At 41.6% G+C, this 24,873-nt stretch overlaps 1 protein-coding gene across 1 annotated transcript in view; it reads right to left on the bottom strand.

Annotated features, from left to right (window-relative positions):
- ATP8A2 (ATPase phospholipid transporting 8A2) overlaps positions 1 to 24,873 on the bottom strand; it is a 642,805-nt gene that overhangs the window by 5,647 nt on the left and 612,285 nt on the right. The window contains exon 36 of the mRNA XM_031655775.1: positions 3,038 to 3,125. Coding sequence (XP_031511635.1) covers positions 3,038 to 3,125 — 88 coding nt within the window. The remainder of the gene's footprint in view (positions 1 to 3,037; positions 3,126 to 24,873) is intronic.

Genomic DNA, 24,873 nt, shown 5'->3' with positions numbered 1-24,873 from the left:
CTCCACAGAACAGACCCTGTAGAGTTCTGGGAACCTGTATGTGTTTTCTCTGTGTCTGGCATACAGAAGGTGCTTTACACCTACTGTCATGAAGACTCACAAGGACTGTGTAAGATGTATATCATTAAAATTCTTTTTCTTCCATAGGAGAAAATAAAAATTTAGAGAAATTAAGTTTCCCAAAATTATTCAGCTAATGACAGAAAAATAATACCCAACATTTATTGAATGCTATATTGCCTATACTGTTCCAGGTACTTTATCTTTATGATCTCATTTAACCCTCCTAATTGAAACTGACCCAATAGTCCCACAGACAGTTTTTTTTTTTTTCCTTTTTTTTAACATAGAAATGACTCCTCTGGTCTTAAAGCTTGACACTTATATTTGTTTTATCTGAGTTCCTTCCTCGGTAAGGACCCCCAGGCCTCTCAAAAAGCAGCAAAGATCTGAAACTCACCCAGTGATCTCATCCAATGAAGATGCTAAGCCTCTCATTAATCTTGATTGCTTCCTTACCCATCCTGATTCCTGTTTTCTTACACATTGCTAACATTTCTTCCCTGATATATAAACCCCTGATTTTAGTCAGTCAGGGAGATGGATTTGAGACTAATCTGCCACCTCCGTGGCTATAGCACCAGATAAAGTCTTCTTCCTTGGCAATAACTGTTGTCTCAGTGATTGGCTTTCTGTGCAGCTGCGGGTGGCAGGATCTACACCGAACCTCTAGCGTCCAGTAAGTTCTCATATTACCCAACTTTACAGATGCAGAAGCAGACATTAAGTAAATCGCCCAAAGTCACAAAAAAGTAGGGGGGCAGGGACAGGAACCCAGGCAGCCCATTTCCAGAGGGCTGCCCTACAGTTAGCACTCCTGTCCCATCAAACCTCTTGACTTGACCTCTCTTTTGGGCCAGAGTCTGAGGCTGCAATCCAGACCTCATGGCATGCCACTGAGCAATGCTGGGCCAACCACTTTCTGACCTGAGCCTCTGCTTTGTCTCCTTGGGGTGGCATTAGCCACCTCCCAGGGCAGTGGAGCATTAAAGGACAGAAGCATGTCAGTCCCCTTCTTCCCATACGATATTCCACATGGCAAAGTGAGGACAGGGAGTAGATCACTAAAAAGCAATGATATTCTATCTCCCTCCTTCTCTCTCCATTGAGAGAATCTGCCAATACCTGTTGACAGGCGGAGCTCAACTGAACACAGATCCTTCACTGCCTGTACTGTGTGAACAGTGATTCTTCACTTTCATAAACCTCTCTCTCCTTCTCTCCTTCCTTCCTTCCTTTCCTTCCTTCCTTCTTTCCTTCCTTCCTCCCTCCCTCTCTCCCTCCCTTCCTCCCTCGCTTCCTCTCTCTCTCTCTCTCTCTCTCTCTCTCTTTCAGATGGAGTTTCACTCTTGTTGCCCAGGCTGGAATGCAATGGCATGATCTTAGCTGGCCACAACCTCCGCTTCCTGGGTTCAAGTGATTCTCCTGCCTCAGCCTCCCAAGTAGCTGGGATTCCAGGCAGGAGCCACCACGCCCGGCTAATTTTGTATTTTTAATAGAGATGAGGTTTCACCATGTTGGTCAGGCTGGTCTTGAACTCCTGACCTCAAGTGATTCACCCACCTCGGCCTCCCAAAGTGCTAGGATTACAGGCGTGAGCCACCGCATCCGACCCAACTCATCTCTTTCTGCCAGTTTCCCTCTAAACTCCTTGGGAAGGGAAAGGGAGGCAGGGAGTAGGTATGGGAGGAAAAGCTGGCATGTGCACGTGATGGGGGTGGAGAGGGGCTGGGGAAGGCCACAGGACCCAGAGAGGCAGGGCTGGGTTGGCCTTGGCCCTGGGGAAGGTGGCCTGGATCTGCCTCAGCTGGGATCTGATGACTGGATTGCTAAAAACAAGCCCACGAGCTCCCCCGCGCCGAGCTCCAAAGTCTGGGACAGGGGAGAGGGGATATTTCACAGCCTCCCACTCTCCTCTGGAATCCGGAGGTGAGGGCGGGGGTGGCAGGGGGACGTTAGCCTTAGACGTGGGGCAGCCTTCCTGGGAGAAGCATGATGTTCTTCCCCAATGATAGTCACTGTTTCAATCAATATGGCAATACTACACAAAACAGTTCATGGTAGCCCCAACTACTTGGCTTGGTTTAAAGGTCATGCCTGCTGGCTTAAAAGTCCTCTTGGGGAGGCTACAGTGGAAGGATCATAATACATCAGGATTTGGGATTTTGGCGGTCCCTCCATTCCATCCATTCCTTCCATCCTTCCATCCTTCCATCCCTCCACCATTCCCTCCCATCCATTCCCTCCACCATTCCATCCATTCCCTCCACCCCATCCATTCCATCCTCCACCGTCCACTCCCCATCCTTCCCTCCACCCTCCATCCATTCCCCTCCATTCCATCATTCCATCCTCCATTCCCTCCATCCATCCCATTCCATCCATACCATTCCCTCCCCATCCATTGTACAGACCACCCTCCGTCCTTCCATTAAATGCATGGAATGCCCATCTGTCTTTGCATTCCATCATGGACGCCCATCTTTGCAGTCGATTTGCGTTATCCGCGGATCGTATCCGTCGATTGTGCATCACGCGGACCCATCTGCGTCCGCCCGGTATCCGGGACGGTGCTTATCCACGTCGCCCCGTGCATCACGCCCATCACGTCCTTGCGTTATCCGCGGAATGCCCATCTTCACGATCGTTATCACGCCATCTGAAATCCTTTGCATTAAAATTGCAGACTGCCATCACCGTCGGTATTTCCTCGTTGCCCATCACCCAATCCGCCCCAAATGCGGACGCCCATCCAGAGTATCCGCGTTGCCCATCTTTGATCGGTGAAACATCCGCGGATCGCCCATCACCGTGTTGGTATCACCGTTGCCCATCTGATCTTGCATTATCACTCCATCCATCCCTCCACCCTCCATTCCATTCCACCCTTCCATTCCCCTTCCTTCCATTCCCTCCATTCCACCCATTCCCCCTCCCATCCTTCCACCACTCATCCATTGCATCCATGCATTATCATGAGACCCTGCTGCAGGGAGCTGCCCCGGAACAGCGTCGGGGGCGTCTTCCGGCCCAGCCTCTTGATCAGGCGGTCGCGCTCGTTCAGCCTGCAGATAAAGCAAGCGCGTCAGTCTCGAGTCACCTGAACACTCGGGTTGTACAAGGAGACAGACAGAAGGGGGTGGGGTGAGGTGGGGATCACCTCCCCACGTCGGGTAAGGCTTGGTGCTTCACCAGCTGCCCGTGATTTCCAGCACCTGCCATCTGGGCGCCTCGCTGCTGGCTCCCTGTGGTGAAAAACGTGCCTGTGCCCGGTCCATACCCGCGGGACCCTGGGCTTTTCAGGCCACTTCTGCAAGGAGAGGCCTGTTTCCGGGTAAAGGGCTCAGCGCTCACTCCTGCCTGCAGCCCCCTGCCTGCACGGGGTGAGAGCCCCGCGGGGGCCTCAGGACCCCAGCCACAGCCCAGTTCCGTTCTGCAGAACTTGATTATTTTGAACCCCGATCTAAAACAGACGCCTAAGGAGCAGTCCCTGCCTTTCCTGAACCTGTTCCCTTCAAGGTTGCCACTGCTGTGAAGAAATGTGGAACTGTTCGGGAGCTTGGCTATTTCTATTCTAATTTTTAAAAAGCTGGGGTCTCACTGTGGTCCAGACTGGAGTGCAGTGGCACAATCACAGCTCACTGCAGCCTCGAACTCCCGGGCTCAAGCAATTCTCCCACCTCAGCCTCCTGAGTAGCTGGGACTCCAGGTGTGCGTTACCACACCTGGCTAATTATAAACATTTTCTGTATAGACAGGGCCTCGCTTTGCTGCCCAAGCTGGTCTCAAACTCCTGGCTTTAAGTGATCCTCCCGCCTCAGCCTCCCAAAGTGCTAGGATTACAGGTGTGCGCCACCATGCCCAGTCTGTTTATTTCTATAAACCCAAAGGGACTGCTTGAAAACCGCCCAGGCAGGTCAAAGTGCTTTGATTTTTACTATCAGGCTGTCATTTCACTTGTCATTATGGGAGTCTGCCAGTCACCTAGAGGCATAATAGATTATGAGCTGAATGTCCCCTCTAAATTCACATGTTGAAGTCATTACCCCTAGTACCTCAGAATGGGACTGTATTTGGAAACAGGGCCTTTAAAGTGGTAATTAAGGTAAAATGAGGTCATCAGGGAGGGCCCTAATCCAGCATGGGTGCTGTCCTAATAAGAAGAGATGAGGACACAGGCACCCACAGAGGGAAGACCACGGAGCACACAGCTACATGTAAGCCAAGGAGAGCGCCTGCACAAGAAACCAATCTGTAGATAGCTCGAGTTTGGACTTCCAGCCTCCAGACTGTGACAAACTCAATTTCTGCTGTTGAAGCCACACAGCCTATGGCAGCCCAGGCAGACAAATACAGCCCCCATGGCGTTTGTGGGGATGTGAGGACATACAGACTTGTAGAAGAAGCTGCAGGTGCTGGAATCCCATGTACCTCCCTGCCCCGACTATCGGTGAGTCTGGAGCCTGAGGAGGCCCCTCCCATGACTGCAGACTCGCCTAGCTCCCCCAGGGCCATCGAAAGAGGAGGGGGGCCCTGGCTGTTCTTCACAGTTCTTTGAGCTGAAGTTCATTTTGAATTTCCAAGAGAGAGCATTTTTCTGAGTGCCTTGGTTGAAATAACAATGTTTAATTCATCACCAATTAAGGGTGAGCCTCAGCTAGCTAAGCTTGGCAAAACATCTCATGGCTGAGGAAGAAAAACACTCTCTCCCTTCTTTCACACTGGTCCTCCCTCCCCTCTCCTCTTTCTTTCATGGGCCAAGTTAATCTCACCGGGTCCGGCTGAGCAATTGCCCTGGATGGCACGGATGTGCAGACACAGGAGGAGCGAGCCCGGGGCACCTGTCCCTCTGTGTAGCTGCCATCACCGACTGTCCGCAGCTCCCTGTGCTGCCTGGTTTCAGAATGTGGCAGGTATAGAGAAGGACCTGTCCTCCCTGTCCAACACGTTCCCAGCACTGGCCACGACCCCTGCACAAAATAAAGGGTACTGTGTGCAGAGGGGGCTCCTCCCCCTGCCTGGCCCCAAGGTAGCCTCACCAGCCAGGTCCCACATGGGGACATAACGGGCACCTGATACATCACTTCCTCCGAAGCTGAGGACCATGCAGGACTAGCTCTGCCCCCATACCCCGGACCACAGGGACGTGCCCCCTGAACCACTCTGGCCGTCCCAGAAGCTCATGATGGGTCTTATGAGAATGTCACAGATCCTCAGGAATGGGAGGGGTCATTGAAATTACACATGTTGGTCTCTCACCAGGCAGGTGAGAAAACAGACTCAGCTGCGTCAAATAACTTGACAAAGATCAGATGGGGCTTTGCTGGCAGGGCTCCTGTGCTGGCAGATGCTGCCTAGAGTGGGGAACGCTTTTCTCTCTCTTCTTTTTTTATGATGATTTTCTTTTCTTTTTGTTTTTTGAGACAGAGTCTTGCTGTGTTGCCCAGGCTGGGGTGCAGTGGCGCAATCTCAGCTCACTGCAAGCTCCGCCTATCAGGTTCAAGCGATTCTCCTGCCTCAGCCTCTCCAGTAGCTGGGATTACAGGCACGTGCCACCACGCCTGGCTAATTTTTGCATTTTTAGTAGAGATGGCGTTTTGCCATGTTGGCCAGGCTGGTCTTGAACTCCTGACCTCAGGTGATCCACCCACCTCAGCCTCCCAAAGTGCTGAGATTACAGGCATGAGCCCCTGCGCTCAGCCTATAATGAAATATTATTTAAAAATGCGACATCTTGCTTCAGAGGAACCCACGCTGTGCCACAGCCCTTCCTCCACACACGGTGAGGGGTCCACAGCCAAGGAGGTACCTCCTCCCATGGCCCAGGCCTGCCGTCCACCACTTCAGTTATTTGGGACCCTAGAAGTCCCAGGCCTGCATCCAAGGCTAACTTGACTTCATCCTGAGCTCCATCCCCCTAAAAGTAGACCATGTAGCCAGTGTGCATGCCCCAGGCCTGTGGGGGTGGCCAAGGGGTGCTTTTTGCATGGGGGTGTGAACAGAACCTGGATGTGTGGGCTGGGATGTCTACCACACCATACGTGTGCAGATGCCCTCAGTGCAGGGCAGAGCTGGGGTTCTGAAGCAAAGACAGGGTGTCCAGGGAGTGCGCTCCTTCCCATGCTGCCTTGCTCTGGCTGAGGCCTTCAAATAAGCCAGGAATCAGGAAGCGCACCAGACTTTATGAAGGTGTCATCATGAAGGGACAGAATTCTGTGCTAGCTTGATTTATAACTTTCACATATTTATGCGTGGTTCAAGGTCTCCATTGGTACTGTTATACTGAGTTCTGCAAATGTCAGGAGCAGGCCTAACTATGATAATAACTACTTCAGATTTTAATAAAATAATAAAGTCTCAAATATAAGTTCCTTATACTCCCCATTCTTCTCCCTTCTATAAAAAAGAAATAACTTTCCAGTCTACATTTTATACTGTTGCTTCATAGATACGTATGGGTAATTAATATCTAATTATATTTAAAAATACGTATAAATGGTGACATTTATTTTGTGCTTCCTGTTTATCATGTTTTTTGCTTTTTTTTTTTTTTTTTTTTTGGTTTAGAGGAATACTTTATTATTTATTTCGGTGGTCACCCTTACATTTCTAGCCTTCATATCTGACAAGGTCAAAAGTTAGAAAATAATTTAACCCCCTTCTTGAATAATGCAAACACTTTAGAACACACAACTCTGATTTTCCCATCTCTTCCTGTCTTCAGCACTGAAGCTTACTCAGGTTGCCATTTTTTGCAGGGAATCTGTCTTTTCCTTCTGGTTGCTTTTACAATAATTCCCTTTGTCTTTGATGGGCTATAGTTTCATGACAATATTTAGTATGACTGGTTATAGGGTTTTTTTTTTTTTTTTTTGAGACGGAGTCTCGCTCTGTCGCCTGGGCTGGAGTGCAGTGGCCTGATCTCAGCTCACTGCAAGCTCCGCCCCCCCGGCTCATGCCATTCTCCTGCCTCAGCCTCCGGAGTAGCTACAGGCGCTGCCACCACGCCCAGCTAGTTTTTTGTATTTTTTAGTAGATACACCGTGTTAGCCAGGAATAGGTTTGTTTTTATATCCTGTTCAGCTGCTCAGGTCTGGAAAACTACAATAGCTTGAACGTTTGTGGATCTTCACTTACGGAAAACACTGAGATTCCTGCCTCCCCTCCGTTCTCTGTTTTACCTTCTCCTGGAGTTTCTGTCTATAGTGTCTCCATATCGATCTCATTCTATCTTCCACATCCCTAAATCGCTTCCATGTTTTTCATTCCCCTTCTCCCTTCAGCTTTATCTAAACTACCTTAAAATTTTCCAATATGTTTTAATTTAAATCACTGGACTTTTCATGTCTATATGTTTTATTTTTCTTCCAAATCCACCTGTTCTTACATGCTACCCTTCTCTTGCTTTTTAATTTCTGTATCTTCTTTCATCACTATTTTATAGAATCTTTCAGACTTTCCTTGCAATTCCAGCTATTGGGAAGCTAATTTGCCTATCCTCAGTACAGAAGGACTTTCTCCTTCATTGTGGTTCATTTCCTGCGTGTGCTCTAGTTCTTCAGAATGAGTTTTCTTTTGCCTCTGCCAGGGCCATATGGGTTCCATCAATTTGTATATTAATATAGAAACCCCGTCTCTACTAAAAATACAAAACAATTAGCCAGGCGTGGTGGCGGGCACCTGTAGTCCCAGCTACTTGGGAGGCTGAGGCAGCAGAATGGCGTGAACTCAGGAGGCGGAGCTTGCAGTGAGCCGAGATGGTGCCACTGCACTCCAGCCTGGGCAACAGAGCGAGACTCCGTCTGAAAACAAAACAAAACAAAACTATAAAACACCACTGAAAAAATTAAAGACATCCCAAATAAATTGAAAAATACCCTGTGTTCATGGATTAAAAGATGATGCTGTTAAGATAGCAATACTAATCGAAGTGTTTTACAGATTCAGTGTAACTCCTATCAAAATCCCAATGGTTTTTTTTTTTTTGCAAAGATAGAAAAGCTGATCTTAAGATTCACATGGAATTATAAGGGACCCAAAATAACCAAAATAATCTTGAAAAAAGAACAAAGCTATAGAACTCACACATACCTATTTCAAAACTTATTGCTAAACTACAGTAATAAAAATAGCATGGCACTTACAAATCAACAGAATATAATTGAGAGTCCAGAAATAAACCCATACAATCAACGGTCAATTAATTTTTGACAAGGATGTGAAGACCATTCAATAATAAAAGAATAATCTCTCCAGCAAATGGTGCTGAGACAACTGGATTTCTACATGCTAAACAATGGAATTGGGCCCTTCCCACCACATACAAAATTAACTTAAAATGGATCAGAGATATAAATATATTTGAAACAAATGAAAACGGAAACACAGCATATCTAAACTTATGGGTTGCAGCAAAAGCAATCCTAAGAGGGGAACTTATAGAAATAAATGTCTACAGCAAAAGAGAAGAAAAGTTTCAAATAACCTAATGTTACACTTTGAGGAACTACAAAAGGAAGAACAAACTAAGCCTAAAGTTGGCAGAAGGAAGGAAACAAAAAAGATCAGAGTGAAATAAATGAAACGGAGACTGCAAAAACAATGGAAAATATCAGTGAAACTAAAAGTTGGTTTTTTTCAAAGATGAAATCTACAAACTCCTAGCTAGACTGACTAGGAAAAAAAGGGAAGACTCAAATAAAGTGAGAATTGAAAGTTGAGACACTATAACAGATAACCACAGAAATGTAAAGGGTCATTAGACATTACTACGAACAATCATATGGCAACAAATTGGATAATCTAGAAGAAATGATAAGTTCCTAGACACTTACAGCCTATCACAACTGACCAATAGCAAGGAAGGAGAGTGGATCTCTAGTAAAAAATCTCCCATCAAAGAAAAGGCCAAGACCTGATGGCTGCTCTTCTGAATTCTACCAAACACTTAAAGAACTAATACCAATTATCAAACTTTTCCAAAATACTGAAGTGGAAGGGATACTTCCAAACCCATTTTACAAAGTCAGCATTACCCTGATATCAAAGCCAGACAAGGACATCACAAGAAAAAAACTTACAGGCTAATATCTCTGATGACTATAGATACAAAAGTCCTCAACAAAATATTAGCAAACTGAACTCAACAACACATTGAAACTATCATTCACCATGGTCGTGTGGGATTTGTGCCTGGTTTAATATACACAAATATATAAACACACCACATTAACAAAATGAAATATAAAAACCATGTGATCATCTCAATAGATGCAGAAAAACCATTCGACACCTCTTCATGATAAAACTCAACAGATTAGGTATAGAGGGAATATATCTCAACACAATAAAGGATATATGACAAAACCCATAGCTAACATCATATTCAATGGTGAAAAGTTGAAAGCTTTTCCTCTAAGATTAGAAACAAGACAAGGATGCCCACTCTTGCCAATTCTTTTCAACATAGAACTGAAAGTCCCAGCCAGAGCCATTAGGCAAGAGGGTAAAAAAAAGCATTCTGATAGGAAAGGAAAAAGCAAATTTATCTCTGTTTGTTGGTACACATAATCTTATGTTTAGAAAATCCTAAAGACTCCACCAAAAAACTGTTTAGAACTAATAAATTTAGTAAGGTTGCAGCATACAAGATCAACATACAGAAATGAGTAGTGTTTTTATATATTAATAATGAACTATCCAAAAATGAAATTAAGAAAGCAATTCCATTTACAAGTGCAACAACACCACAAAATACTGATGTGTAAATTTAACCAAGGGGTAAAAGACCTGCATAGAGAAAACTACAAAACACTGATCAAAGAATTGAAGAAAATACAAGTAAATGGAATGCTATTCCGTGTTCATGAACTGTAAAACAACACTATTGTTAAAATAGTCATACTACACAAAGTGATCTACAGATTCAATGCAATCCCTATCAAAATGGCAATGTCATTTTTCACAGAAAGAGAAAAAAATCCTTAAGTTTATATGGAACCACAAAAGACCCTCAATAGCCAAAACCATCTTGAGCAGTAAGAAAAAGACTGAAGGCATCACACTCCCTGTATTCAAAATATGTTATAAAGCTATTGCAAATAAAATGGCATGGTACTGACATAAAAACAGACGCATTGACCAATGGAACAGGATAGAATGCCCAGAAATAAACCCATGCATTTATGGTCAATTGATTTTCAATAAAGGTGCTAATAACACACAATGAAGAAAAAGCAACATCTTTAATAAATGGTGTTGGAAAACTGGATATTCACATGCAGAAGAATGAAACTTGATCCTTATCTCACACCATATACAAAAACAACTCAAAATGAATTAAAGACTTATATATACAAATTGAAACTAAAACTACTGGAGGAAGATAGGGGAAAGATCTAAGACACTGGTCTGGACAGTAATTTTTTCAATATAACTCTGAAAGCACAGGCAGCAAAAGCAAAAACAGACAAATGGGATGACATCAAACAATAAAGCTTCTGCACAGCAGAGGAAACAATCAACAGAGTGAAGAGACAACCTACAGAGTGGGAAAAAATATTTGCAAGCTATACATCTGATAAGAGGTTAATATCCAAAATACACAAGGAACTCAAATAATATCAAGAAAACATAACTCAATTAAAAGAAGAACAAAGGACCTGAATAGACATTTCTTAAAAGAAGATATACAAATGACAAACAGGTATATGAAAAATGCTCAAACAACTAATCATCAGAGAAAGGCCAATTAAAATCACAATGAGATACTACCTCACATATGTTGAAATGGTTATTATTTAAAAAAAAATAAAAGAAAGCTAACAAGTATTGGTGAGAATGCAGACAAAAAGGAACCCCTGTACACTGTCGATGGGAAAATAAATTAGTATAGCTACTATGGAAAACAGTGGAAGTTCCTCCAAAAAATTAAAAATAGAACTATCATATGATCCAGCAATCTCACTTCTGGGTATATAATTCAAAGGAGTGGAAATCAGTACACTGAAGGGATATCTGTGCTCCTCTGCAGCATTATTCATAATAGCCATGATATGAAACCAACCTAGGCATCCATCAATGAATGAGTGGATGAAGAAACTGTGGTGTGTGTATAATATATATATATATATACACACACACACATACACACACACACAAACACAAATGGAATACTATTCAGCCTTAAAAAGGACACCCTGTTATTTCCTATAACATGGATAAACCAAGAGGACACTATGCTAAATGAAATAAGCCAGGCACAGTAAGACAAGTGCTGCATGATCTCATTTATATATGGAATCTTAAAAAGTTGAACTCATAGAAGTAGAAAGGACAATGATGGTTACCAGAGGCTGGGGTTGAGAGTGGAAGAGTGAAGGAATGGGAAACTGTTGGTCAAAGGGTACAAAATTTCAATTAGACAAAAGGAGTAAGTTTTTTTTTTTTTATACTTTAAGTTCTAGGGTATATGTGCACAACGTGCAGGTTTGTTACATATGTACACATGTGCTGTGTTGGTTTGCTGCACGCATTAACTCGTCATTTACATTAGGTATTTCTCCTAATGCTATCCCTCCCCCATTCCCCTACCCCATGATAGACCCTGGTGTGTGATGTTCCCCGCCCTGTGTCTAGGTGTTCTCATTGTTCAGTTCCCACCTATGAGTGAGAACATGTGGTGGTTGGTTTTCTGTCCTTGCAATAGTTTGCTCAAAATGATGGTTTCCAGCTTCATCCATGTTGCTACAAAGGACATGAACGCATCAAAAGGATTAAGTTTTAAGATCTATTGCACAATAGGGTAACTATAGTCAATAATAATGTGTTATATACTTCAGAATAATTAAGAGTAAATTTCAAATGTCTCACCACAAAAAAATGGTAAGTTGGTGAAGTGATGACTGTGTTAATTAGCTTGATTTAATCATTTCACATTGTATAGCTGTATCAAAACATAACTTCGTACCCCAGAGGCATATAAATTATAATTTTTAAATTAATATTAATTAAAAGCATAGATATAAGAGCTAGAACAATATAAATCTTAGAGGAAAATACAGGGGTAAATCTTTATGACCTTGACTTTGGCAATGGCCAAATGCAAGTACCAAAATGCAAGTAACAAAATAAAGGACAGATAAATGGGACTTCATGAAAATTAAAAACTTTTGTGCATCAAAGGTCATTATCAAGGAAATGAAAAGATAAGCACAAAATGGGAGAAAATATTTGCAAATGATGTCTGATAAAGGTCTAGTATCCAGAATATATAAAGAACACCTACAACTCAAAAGCAAAAAGAGAAAAATAAACAACTTGATTAAAAAATGGGCAAAAGACTTGAATAGACCCTTATTCAAAGAAAATACACAATAGCCAACAAGCACATAAAGATAATCAGTATCATTAGTCATTAGGGAAATGCAAATCAAAACTACAATGAGATAGCACTTCACACATTACTAGGATGGCTATTAAAAAAATCCAAAAACCAAAATAACTCAGAAAATAAGTGTTGGAGAGGAGATGGAGAAACTGGAACTCTTGCATGTTACTTGGTGAGATGTAAAATGGTGCACTCACTGTTCCTTGGTAAGTTAGACACAGAATTATCTCATCACCCACCAATTCCACTCCTAAGAATATACCCAAATGAATGGAAAATGGACTCAGACAGATACCAGTACAATATCCATAGCTGCGTTATTCACAAAAATCAAAAGTAGAAATGACCCAAATGTCCACCAACTGACAAATGTGTAAGCAAATGTGGTCTATGCATACAATGGAGAATTATTCAGCCATATAAAAAAGTATGGTATAGATACGCACTTCACAGAGATAAAGACTGAAAATATTATGCTAAGTGAAAAAGCCCAACCTCAAAGGCTGTGTATTATATGATTATATGAAATGTCCAAAATAGGCAAATATGTACAGACTGAAAACAGGCTAGTGGTTGCCAGGGGCTGTAGGGCAGGGAGGTGGGGAAAGGGAAGGGGGAAGGACTGCTTCACACATATGGGGTTCCCTTTTGGGGAGATGAAAATATTCTGGAACTAGACAGTGGCAATGGTTATACAACACTGTGAATCTACCAACTGCCACGTAATGGCACACTATAAAATAGTAAATCTCATGCTGTGTGCATTTTATCACAATTTTTTTGAGAAAGAAAGTTGAATAAAAAAAATAAAAAAAGGTGGATTGGGTCCCAAATCAAGGTCAGTTCCCTCCTATCACATGAGCTGTTGGTAATGATGCCATTTTTACAGTTTATTTCTCCCATGGTGAGGGGATATTGGCATTAAAGTACTTAATTTTTTTTTTTTGGCTCTGTACTGGCAGAAGCAGGTATGCTAGCTGGGAACTATTGCTATGAAAGGTGTTGTGTAGACATTAATTCACCAGAGATATGTGCAGTCTTGGTGCCTCCCCAGTAATGATGGTGAAACCCAAGCTCATACAAGTCCTTACAAAAAGGTTCTTTTTAGAAGCTGACAAATCCTACAGAAGGTGTTATGCTCCTGCCTTGCAAAATGATCAGTTTCAGGAAGAAGTGGAGAGCTGAGTTATGATGGAGAAAAATAAACTCCTGTGTCCACATTTCTGTTAGAAAGCTATTCCTGCAAAAATCACACATGCGTAACTGCCAAAGAGTGGGAGCGTGGAGAACACAGCAAAGAACGCCAAATCTGAACTTTAGATCTTGTCAATAGCTACAGCTGATGGGAATCACAGCTGACACAACAACAAAGCCAAAAACAAGCAGGTAGTTTTAGAAACTTATTTTTCAATTAGCTGCTGGGCAGTCTGCAAAACACAGATGTGACGGGCCCTCAAGAAAAAAAGTTGGTCCCAGGTTCCCTGTCCTTCGGGGAAGGCCAACCATCGACCAATCCACCAGGCTGCTAACATTCTAACCTGTTTTAAAGGGAATGATATTTCATAGCCTCAATTGGCAACTTATTTGACTCATTATCATTAGGAAACGAAAACCTTTGGGGCTCAAGTGTATTCCAGACCTACCTAGGCCTTTGTTTTATCTGAAAATTTACCTCAGTTAAAGACACTTACGTAATGAAGGAAAATCACAAGAATATAACAAAACAAAATCAGTTTTCCAGCCTAAAACTTCAATAAGAGTTGTATTTATTTTATATACCATGGAACTAGGAGCCCTGCAGAAATTCCCTTCTATTAGATGATAGTACATGATTCCCCTTCCCCCTTTCTGCCAATCCATATGCATCTTCTTTTTAAAAACATGACTTCTTGACCTCTCATTCATTCAGCATTTGTACTGCACCTACTGTGTGTGAGACCCAATGCTGGAAACAAGGTACCCAAGACACAGCCTCTGTGCTCATGAACCCACAGTCCTCAAGGTGACCTCGCTGTGCAGACACTTACCATGCGATAAGGTGATGATGCCCTTACAGAGACTGTGCTAGGCTCAGGAGAGGTGACATGGAGGGGTGAAGAACTTGGAGAAGGGCGGGGAGAGAATCGGCACTGAAGCTGGGTCCTGAACAATGGATGGCTCTTTGCTGACCATCCAGATGCAAACACAGGAGGAGGAAAAGGTTCAGCAGGAACAACAATGAATCCAGTTTCAGATGTGGGGCCTGTGAGTACCTCTGAGGTGTTCAGAAGTCAAGGGACCAGAGAGAGGCCAAAGCTCAGATGCCACTTTGGACTCAGCTTATAGAAACCCTTGGAGAGCTGGCAGACTGAGAAGGGGCGCTGTGCATGGTGATTCCTGGAAAACACCCACACACCATCTGTGTGTTCAACTAGAGGCTTCATTCAGCTGGAACCAAGTCTTACACTTTTTGTACGTTTTTCAAAGTATCTATCCTGGGCTGAAAACAGAGGACATGGTTCAATATGTAAAATTGCATTTGGGCTTTGTATTCACTGATTCGTGGTGTGACTCTCTTCTTATGTTGTGTCTCCACAACTCAATCCTTCATCATTTGTCTCTGTCTGTCCATAATGCCCAGCATTGAGCTCAGAACACACTAAGTTTTCCAATAGTGGCCAAGATAAATTCCTCTGTATTATTCTTTTAAAATGCCAGAATATGGACACTGTCCCTATTCTCTTCCAGAGAGACAAGCCCTCTCCAAACTCAGGAAGATACTGTGAGCAGTGTTTGTGGATTTATGGAGATGAAACATTGTAATTTTTTTTAAGAATTCAGGTTACATGGAACAGTTTGGGGGATATTCCGGCTGAAGACACCGTAGGGTTCAAGGTTAACTAACCCTACTACAAATTCCGTTCCAAAAATAAACAGCAGGTTCCTCCAGTCCTCCCTGGACCCAACTTTCCTCTAATAATAAAAATGGGGCACTGGAGAGGAGAGAGGCTTGTAGCAGCACAGTGCTTGATTTCCTCTGTCCTGGACAAGGTTTTGCTAGTGGAGGCAGGGGACGATTCTGGATGTCCACAGGTATGAATAAAAGAGCCTAGCAAATGCCTTTTCTCTCCAGACAAAGGAACAGGAAAGGGGCAGCCTAGCAAGACAGAAAACGTTTAGGCCTGAACTACTCACCTGCAGCCAGATACCCCAAAGAACAGGGTGGCCCCTCCCACCCATGCCAGCGAAGACCTAGTGGTGATCTTAGACTTCTTCCCTCAGGAGACTGTTACGAGGCTCTCCAACACCCTTATGGGGAGGTGACAAAGAAGACCAAGGAGGGAGCCTGGACTTTCATCCCAGTCAGCCAGTAAGGCCCCCTCCCTGCTGGGGTGTCAGCAGAGATCACTTCGGATGACTAGACTTCCATCCCCAACCCAGTGAAATGCGAAGACATCCTTTTCCCTCTTTACTGGGTGATGTCAGAAAAGGTCTCATGCAGAATCAGGACCCCTGCACCTGGAGAGCAGGAGCTGCCATCCCTACCCTGAACACATAAACAGAGGCCATTAGTGAATCTGGATTACCTCTACCTGGCAGGAGCCAGGCTGCCAGAAATCCAGAGTCCATCGCAGAATAGCCAAAATGTCCAGGTTTCATTTGAAAATCACTTATTTGTCCATAAACCAGGAAGATCTCAAACAGGTAGAAAAATAAAAATGATCAATAGATGCTAACACCAAGATGTCAGAAACAGTGGAATTTTCTGACAAAGATTTTAAAGTAGTCATGGTAAAAATGCTTCAATAAGTAATTATCAACACACTTAAAACAAACAAAAAAAAATTGAAAGCCACAGCAAAGAAATATAAGACATGAAGAACAAATGTAAAATTTTAGAATGGAAAAATATAACAGCTGTAATAAAAACCTTAGTGGATGGGCTCAACAGCAGAAGGCATGGGACAGAGGAAATAGTCAGTGAACTGAAAAACAGAACAGTAGAAATTACCCAGTCTGAGTAGTAGAGACAAAATAGACTATGAAAATTAACAGAGCCTCGGGAGCCTGTAAGAATATAATAGAAGATCTAACATTCATATCTTCATAGTCTCAGAAAAAGAGGAGAAATAAGGCAGGACTAAAAAAGCAGTAGAAATAATGGCTGAAAATGTGTCAATTTTGATGAACAATATAAACTTACAGAGCAAACTCTAAAGGTGATAAACCCAAAGAAATCCACACCAAGACAGACTTTAATTACACCGCCGAAAACTAACAACAAAGATTCTGAAGGCAGCCAAAGAGAAATGACACCAACAGAGGAAAACCACGTAGGCTGACAGTGGATTTCTCATCAGAAACCATGGAGGCTAGAGGAAGTGGTACGGCATTTTTCAGGTGCTGAAAGAACAGAACTGTCAACCCAGTGAAAATATCTTTCAGGAATGAAAAGAAATCTCTCGAATGGAAGGAAAACTAAGAAAATTTGTCACCACCAGAACTGTCTTACAAGAATAGCTAAATAAAGTTCTGTCAGGCAGGGCACGGTGGCTCATACCTGTAATCCCAGCATTTTGGGAGGCCAAGGCAGGAGGATCACTTGAGGTCAGGAGTTCAAGACCAGCCTGGCCAACATGGTGAAACCCTGTCTCTACTAAAAATACAAAGATTGGCTGGGCACGGTGGCTCACGCCTGTAATCCCAGCACTTTGGGAGGCCGAGGCAGGTGGATCACCTGAGGTCAGGAGTTCGAGACCAGCCTGGCCAATGCAGAGAAAACTTGTCTCTACTAAAAATACAAAAAATAGCCAGGCATGTTGGCAGGTGTCCGTAATCTCAGCTACTTGGGAGGCTGAGGCAGAAGAAATGCTTGAACCCAGGAGGTGGAGGCTGCAGTGAGCCGAGCCACTGCACTCTAGCCTGGGCGACAGAGTGAGACTCCGTCTCAAAAAAAAATTAGCCGGGCATAGTGGTGTACACCTGCAATACCACCTACTTAGGAGGCTGAGGCAGGAGAATCACTTGAACCCCAGAATGCAGAGGTTGCAGTGAGCCGAGATCACATCACCACACTCTAGCCTGGGCAACAGAGTTAAGACTCCATCTCAAAAAATAAAAAATAATAATAAAGAAAGTTCTAGAAACAAAAAGGAAATGATAAAAGAAGAAATCTTGGAACATAAAAAAGAAAGAATACAGTAAGCAAAAATATGGGTAAATATGAGAAGCTTTTCTTTTGCTCTTGATTTCTCCAAATTATGCTTGATGAGTTAAAGCAAAAATTATACATTGTCTGATATGGTTTTAAATGTATGTAGAGCTAGGTGTGATGGCTCACACCTGTAATCCCAGCACTTTGGGAGGACAAAGTGGGCAGATTTCTTGAGTCCAGAAGTTCAGGATCAGCCTGGGCAACATGGTGAGACCTTGTCTCTATAAATTTTTTTTTAAAAAAATTAGCCAGGTGTGGTGGTATGCACCTGTAGTTCCAGCTGCTCAGATGGCTGAGGTGGGAGGATAGCAATCCTCCCACCTGAGAGCCTGAGAGGTTGAGGCTGCAGTGAGCCATGATCCCACCACTGCACTCCAGCCTGGGCAACAGTCTGTCTCATAAAATAAAATAAAATAAAATAAAATAAAATAAAATAAATGTGTGTAGAGAAAATACTTAAGATAATAATATTATAAATGGGAGTGGGGAATAGAGATATAAAAAGAGGCAATGTTTCTGTACTTCACTCAAATTGGTAAAATGACTGTGATAAGAGAGATATATACATATATGTAATGGCAACCAGTAAAAAAATCTAGAGTAAAAGATGGACTCAAAACAGATAAATCAAAATGGAATTCTAAAAAATGTCTGCATAATCCATAAGAAGACAGGAAAAAGAAAACAGAGAAATGAAAAACAGAACAAACAGAAAAAAAAGATAAAATGGCAGACTTATGCCCCAATATATCAGCAATAAATTAAATATAAATGGTATAAATATGCCAATTAAAAGATACAGAATGACATAGTGAATTTAAAAACATGAGCTGATTACATACTGCCTTTTAGAAACTCGCTTCAAATATAATGATATAGGCAGACAGAAAATGATGGAAAAGATACATCATGCAAACATTAATCAAAATAAAGCCTAAGTAACTATATTAATATTACATAAAGTAGTCTTCAGAGCAAAGTAATTTACTGGAGAAAATGAAGAACATCATGTAATGACAAAAGGATCAATCCATTCAGAATACATAGCAATCCTAAATATCTATGCACCAAGTAACAGGGCTGCAAAATATGTGAAGCTAAAACTGATAGAACTGAAAGAAGAAATAGACAAATTCACAATTATAGTTGAATTTTTCAATATCCCTCATTCAACAATGGGTAGCACAAACTGAAAATCATCAATAAAATTTAAAGAACTGCCGAACACCATCAACCAACAGGATATATTCACGGCACACTCTACCTAATAACAACAGAATGCACATTCTTTCCATGCGCACATGGAATATATAACAAGAAATAGAATATTCTGGGCCATAAAACAAACTTCAACACACTTAAAAGTTATACACAATACATGTTACAAACACAATGGAATCAAACTAGAAATAAATAAAAAAGATAACAGAAAAATCTTCAAACACTTGGAAACTAATAACACACTTCCAAATAATAAGGGATAAAGAAAAAGCCTTAAGACAAATATATAAATTACTGAACTAAATGAAAAAGAAAATACATTAAAATTTGTGTACACAGTTAAAACAGTGCTGGGAGGCAAATTCACAGCAGTTCATCTATATATTAAAAAAATAAAAAAATTCCAAGTTCTCACATGAAGAAACTAGAAAAGAAGAGCAAAATAAACCCAAAGCAAGCAGAAGGAAGGAAATCATAAAGAATAAAAATTGGTAAGTTAAAAACAGAGAAACAGGCTGGGCGCGGTGGCTCAAGCCTGTAATCCCAGCACTTTGGGAGGCCAAGACGGATGGATCACGAGGTCAGGAGATCGAGACCATCCTGGCTAACACGGTGAAACCCCGTCTCTATGAAAAAAATACAAAAAACTAGCCGGGCGATGTGGCGGACGCCTGTAGTCCCAGCTACTTGGGAGGCTGAGGCAGGAGAATGGCGTGAACCCGGGAGGCGGAGCTTGCAGTGAGCTGAGATCCGGCCACTGCACTCCAGCCTGGGCGACAGAGCGAGACTCCGTCTCAAAAAAAAAAAACAAAAAACAGAGAAACAATAAAAAAGTCAATAAAGAGCTTATTTGAAAAGAACAATAAAATTAACAAACCTCTAGCAATACTTACAAAGAAAAAAAAAGAGAAGACACACATTACCAATATTAGGAATTAAGTGAGATATTACTCAGACCTTGCAGATATCAAAAAGATAACTGTGGGATACTAGAAACAATTCTACACATATATTTGACAAACCAGATGAAATGGACCAATTCCTTGAAAAACAAGACTACCAAAAATCACACAATTTGAAATAATTGTAATAGCTCTCTAAATATTAAGGAAATTGAATTTATATGGCCTCACTGGAGAATTTTACCAAAAGTTTAAAGACTTACCACCAGTTCTACATAATCTCTTCCAGAAAACAGAAAAGGAAAGGACACTTCCCAATTTATTTATGAAGCTATTATTATACCATACCAGTCCATACAAAGACATGACAAAAAAAGAAAGCCCCAGTCCAATGTACCTTACAAACATAGATGCAAAAAACCTGACATTAGTAAGTGCAATTCATAAACATATAACAAGAATTACACAACACAACCAAGTGGAGATTACAGAGATACAAGGATGGTTCACTATTCAGAAATCAATGTAATCTACCATGTTAATAGGCTAAAGAGGAAAAAAAAAACACACAATCATATCGGTTCATGAAGATAAAGCATCTTACAAAATTCAACACCCATTCATGAGTTAAAAACAGACAAAAAATCTCTTAGCAAATTAAGAAAATAACTCCCCCAACTTGACAAAGAGCATCTACAAAAAAACCTACAGCCAGCACCACACTTTATGATAGAAAGTTAAATGCTTTCTCCCAAATACTGGGAACAAGGCAAGGATGACCATTTTCACCACTTTTATTCAACACAGTGCTAGAAGTTCTAGCTAGTGCAATAACACAGGAAAAGGAAATAAAAAATACAGGGACCAGAAAGGAAGTAATAAAATTGTAGCTATTTGCAGATGACATGATTGTCCAGAAAATCCCAAGAAATACATATATATATACACATAAATATGTATATATATTTCTGTATGGACATATGCATACATAAATATGTATATACGTTTCTGTATAGATATAAAACTCCTAGTACTAAGTTAGTTCATCAAAGTTACATGATGTAAGATCAACATACAGAAATCAGTTGTATTTCTATGTATTATCAATGAACACACAGATCCTAAAAGTTTAAAATACAATGCAATTTGTGATTGTTCAAAAATACATGAAATACTGAGGCATAAACAGAGCACAATACGAAATTTGTGTGCTAAAAGCTACACAATGCTGATGAAAGAAATCAAAGAAAATCTAAACAAACGGAGAGACTTGCCATTTTCATGGATTGGAAAACACAGCATAGTAAAGATGTTAATTCTCCCCAAATTGATAATACAGATTTAAAGCAATTCCTGTCAAAATCTCAACCATTTTTTGTAGTTACAGATAAGACTATTCCAAAAAGTATATATGGAAAGGTAAAAGAACAATTGTTAAAATTTTGGAAAAAAAGAATGAAATGGAAGAAATCAGTGTATCTGATTTCGAGACTTACGATATAGTTACAATAAGCAAGACAGCGTGTCATCCAAATAAACAGATGAATAGAATAGAAGACAGAATCCAGAAACAGACCCACATAAACATGCCCATCTGATTTTTGATGAAGGTGCAAAAGCAATTCAGTGGAAGAAAGCCTTTTTGACAAATGGTGCTGGAGCAACTATATATGCACAGAAAAAAAAGAACATTGATCTAAGTCTCATACCTTACACAAAAATTAATTCAACATACATACTTGAAAGTAAAATATAAAACTATACAACTTTTAGGAAAAACAGTAGGAGAGTATCTTTGACATCTAGGGTTAAGCAGAGTTGTCTTAGACTAGACACCAAAAACATAATTCACAAAGAAAAACTGATATTTGGACTTCACTAAAATTAACTTTTCTTCTATGAAAGACCCTATTACGAAGCTGAAAGAACAAGGTACAGAATGGGAGAAAATATTTGGAAGCCATATGTCTCACAAATAACTAATATCTAGAATATATAAATAACTCTCAAAACTCAATATAAAACAAAACAAAGAATCCAATTAGAAAATGGTCAAAAGCCATGAAAAGACGCTTCACCAGAGAGACTACAGTAGGCAAATAAACACATGAAAAGATGTTCAACATCATTAACCATTAGGAAAATGCAGACTAAAACCACAAAGAGAGATCACTAAACAGCAATCCCAATGGCTAAAATTAAAAAAAAAAAAAAAAAAAGACAGCACTGAATGGCTGGCAAGGACATAGAAAAACTAGATCACTCATGCATCATGATGAAAATATAAAATGGTACGCCCACTCTGAAAAACAGCTTGGCAGTTTGTTTAAAAACCAAACATACCACAGCCTTGTGAAAACACTAAAAACCACTGAATTATACACTTTAAAATGAAGTTTATGTGTTTGAATTATGTCTCTCACACACACAAATCAGGTAACCCTCCACTAATGTGCAGCCCAAACTGTCAACCCACAGAATCATGAGCTAAATACACATGGTTGCTATTGAAAAAAAACCCAAAAAACCTAAAACTAAAACTAAATATGAATCTACTATAAACCCAGCTATTGTACTCCTGGACATTTATCCAAGAAAAATTAAGACCTAATATTGACATAAAAGCCAGTAAACAAATGTTTGTACTAGTTTTATTTATAAGAGCAAAAACTGGAAATCCAGATCTCCTTCAACGGGTGAATGGTTAAGCAAAGTGTGGTACATGTGTGAGGTGGAATATTACTCAGCAGTAAACAGGAAGAAACTACAGACACATGCAACAACCTGGATGAAACGCCAGAGAATTATACTGAGAGAAAATGTCACTAACAAAAGGTTCCACGTTATACGATTCCATGTATATGCCATTCTTGAAATGACAAAATCATAGAAATGGAGAACAGATCAATGGTTGCCAGGAGTTAAGGAGTGAGTAGAAAGTAGGGGTAGCTGTAAAAGCACAATGGTAGGGTGGGGGGGAAGCGGTTCTTGTGGTGATGGGTGTTTCGTGTTGACCGTTGTCAATGTCAGTTTCCTGGTTGTGACACTATAGTTTTGTAAGATGTTACCATTAAAGAAACTGAGTAAAGGGTACATGTGAGCTTTCTATTATTTTTTACAACTGCCTATGAAGCCACAATTATCTCCAAATAAAAGGTTTTAATAAAAAATGTCAGTCTGTGTCTTCCCTTCTATTCCCTTTTATTTCATGTGTTTCTGCAGTTATCCCTTTGTGAGCAGCGCAGAGCAATGCTATCTCGCCAAGCTTCCTTGAAAGCGGGTGGGGAGACTTCCTCCAGCATCTCCTGCAGACACACTAGCCGAGGGAGAGGCTGTCCACTGCAGGCAGAGCCATTCTGACCTCATTAGCTGAGCAGGCAAAGAATTTGAATGACAGCCTCGGCACATATGGAAACCATTACCTCATTCCACGACTTGCAAGGCTGAGCTCCGTGGTCCTGTCGGCAAGCCTATGAAAAGGTCAGGTTGGAGTCACGGGGCTGCTAGGAACAGATAAATTAGCAGGGCACCTGGCTGACCTGGAGAGGCCCCAAGCGAAATGCCGTGCCACGGGTTGAAAAGGCCTGGGTGTCACAAACCAAGTGAAGGATAGTCTAGGCTCTGTGCATTTACAAATAGGGGCATTTGGGAAATGGAGAAAACATACTATAGCAGGGAAGCACTGAGTTAACCACAAAGATGCAGCTTTATAAGCAGAAAGTTCTGTTAAAATTCTACATCCACAAACAGGACCATGCTGCTTACCTACTCAGAATCACACAGTAAACGCAAGGACGCTGGCTTCCTCCCGATGCTATTTCCTACTGTGCTTCCCTCCCTCCCTCTGCTCCAGCCAAATGGCCATCCTTGCAAGTTCCCGGATCACTCCGGTTTCCTGCCTCAGGGCCTTTGCATATGCTTTCCCTCAGCCTGGGATGTTCTTCCCATGGACAAGTCTCTCCCCCTCAGTTCACTCGGACCAGACTCCCTCGACCAGCTTCCCAGAAACCCTCCCCTCATCACTGTCTGCACCCACATCTAGCTTGGCTTTTCCGTGTCATACTTTTCACGACATCGTTTGTGTGTACTGTCTGTGTTCCTCACTAGAATGTAAGTTCTATGAGGGCAGGAATTTTGCCTTTTTTTTTTTTTACAGTTATATGCTTGGCACCCAAAACAGTGCCTGGTACACAGTGGATGCTCAAAAACTATTTGTTGAAGGACTGAAGCAGCAAAGAGATGAAAGAGTCAACACAGGCTGGGCCAAAGTACAAAAGCAAAGACAAAGATGGAAATGGCAGGGCCACAAGGCCTTTCTCCTGCCAGAGGCTCCTGGGAGCAGCTCCCTGAAACCATGTCTGAGATTCCGCTTCTTCCTGGAACGGGAAGGGAGGCGCTGGCCTGCTGACCCTCTAAAACCCGCTCTAAGGGAGCTGCTTTGTTAACAACACCATCTCCAGGGCCAAAGGATAACCAAGGCTACATCCTAACTTTGCCAAAGAGCAGTGGACACTTTGCAGACAGAGGCACAATGTGGCTGAGACTTACTGTCCTGTTGAGTGGAAATTGTGACTTCAGCCAAAGTTCACCCTTCCATGAAGCATGAGAACAACGGCCGCATTTAAGGAACAAGTAGGTGGAAGTGAGGAGGAAGGAAAGCAATGGAGGGTGGGAAGGATCCTTATAAAAAGGTAAATACAGATCATCTTTAAAGTGTCTGGTCGTCACTGAAAAGAAATAGAGGAGAGAATGAGCATAAGGTGCTGGAAAAGAAAGAAAAGGAAATGTCGGCCAGGCATTAAGGAGAGTTTCTGAAGAAAGCCTTTGGGCTGGAATATAATTTCCCAAGGTTGATAGCTTTATTACGTACAACACTGAAAATTAAATGTGACTGGACAAAGCACCTAATATGTCAAGACATGGAGTAGAGACCTAATAATATGTTTTAATCAACAAATTATTTGAATGGGAATTTATCCTTATATGAAAAATAAAACAAATGTGCTCATTGGAGCTTAAAAAGATGTGCATCGAGTTTGAATTACTGATATCTCTCACGTGACTGTGATGCACTTTTAAAACTGCAAACGTTCTGGGCTCATTAGGCT

The sequence above is a fragment of the Papio anubis genome, chromosome 15, assembly GCF_008728515.1.
Source record: "Papio anubis isolate 15944 chromosome 15, Panubis1.0, whole genome shotgun sequence".
Classification (NCBI taxonomy): Eukaryota; Metazoa; Chordata; class Mammalia; order Primates; family Cercopithecidae; genus Papio; species Papio anubis.
Note: the sequence above shows the minus strand (reverse complement) of the source record. Positions and strands in the feature narration are given on the sequence as shown.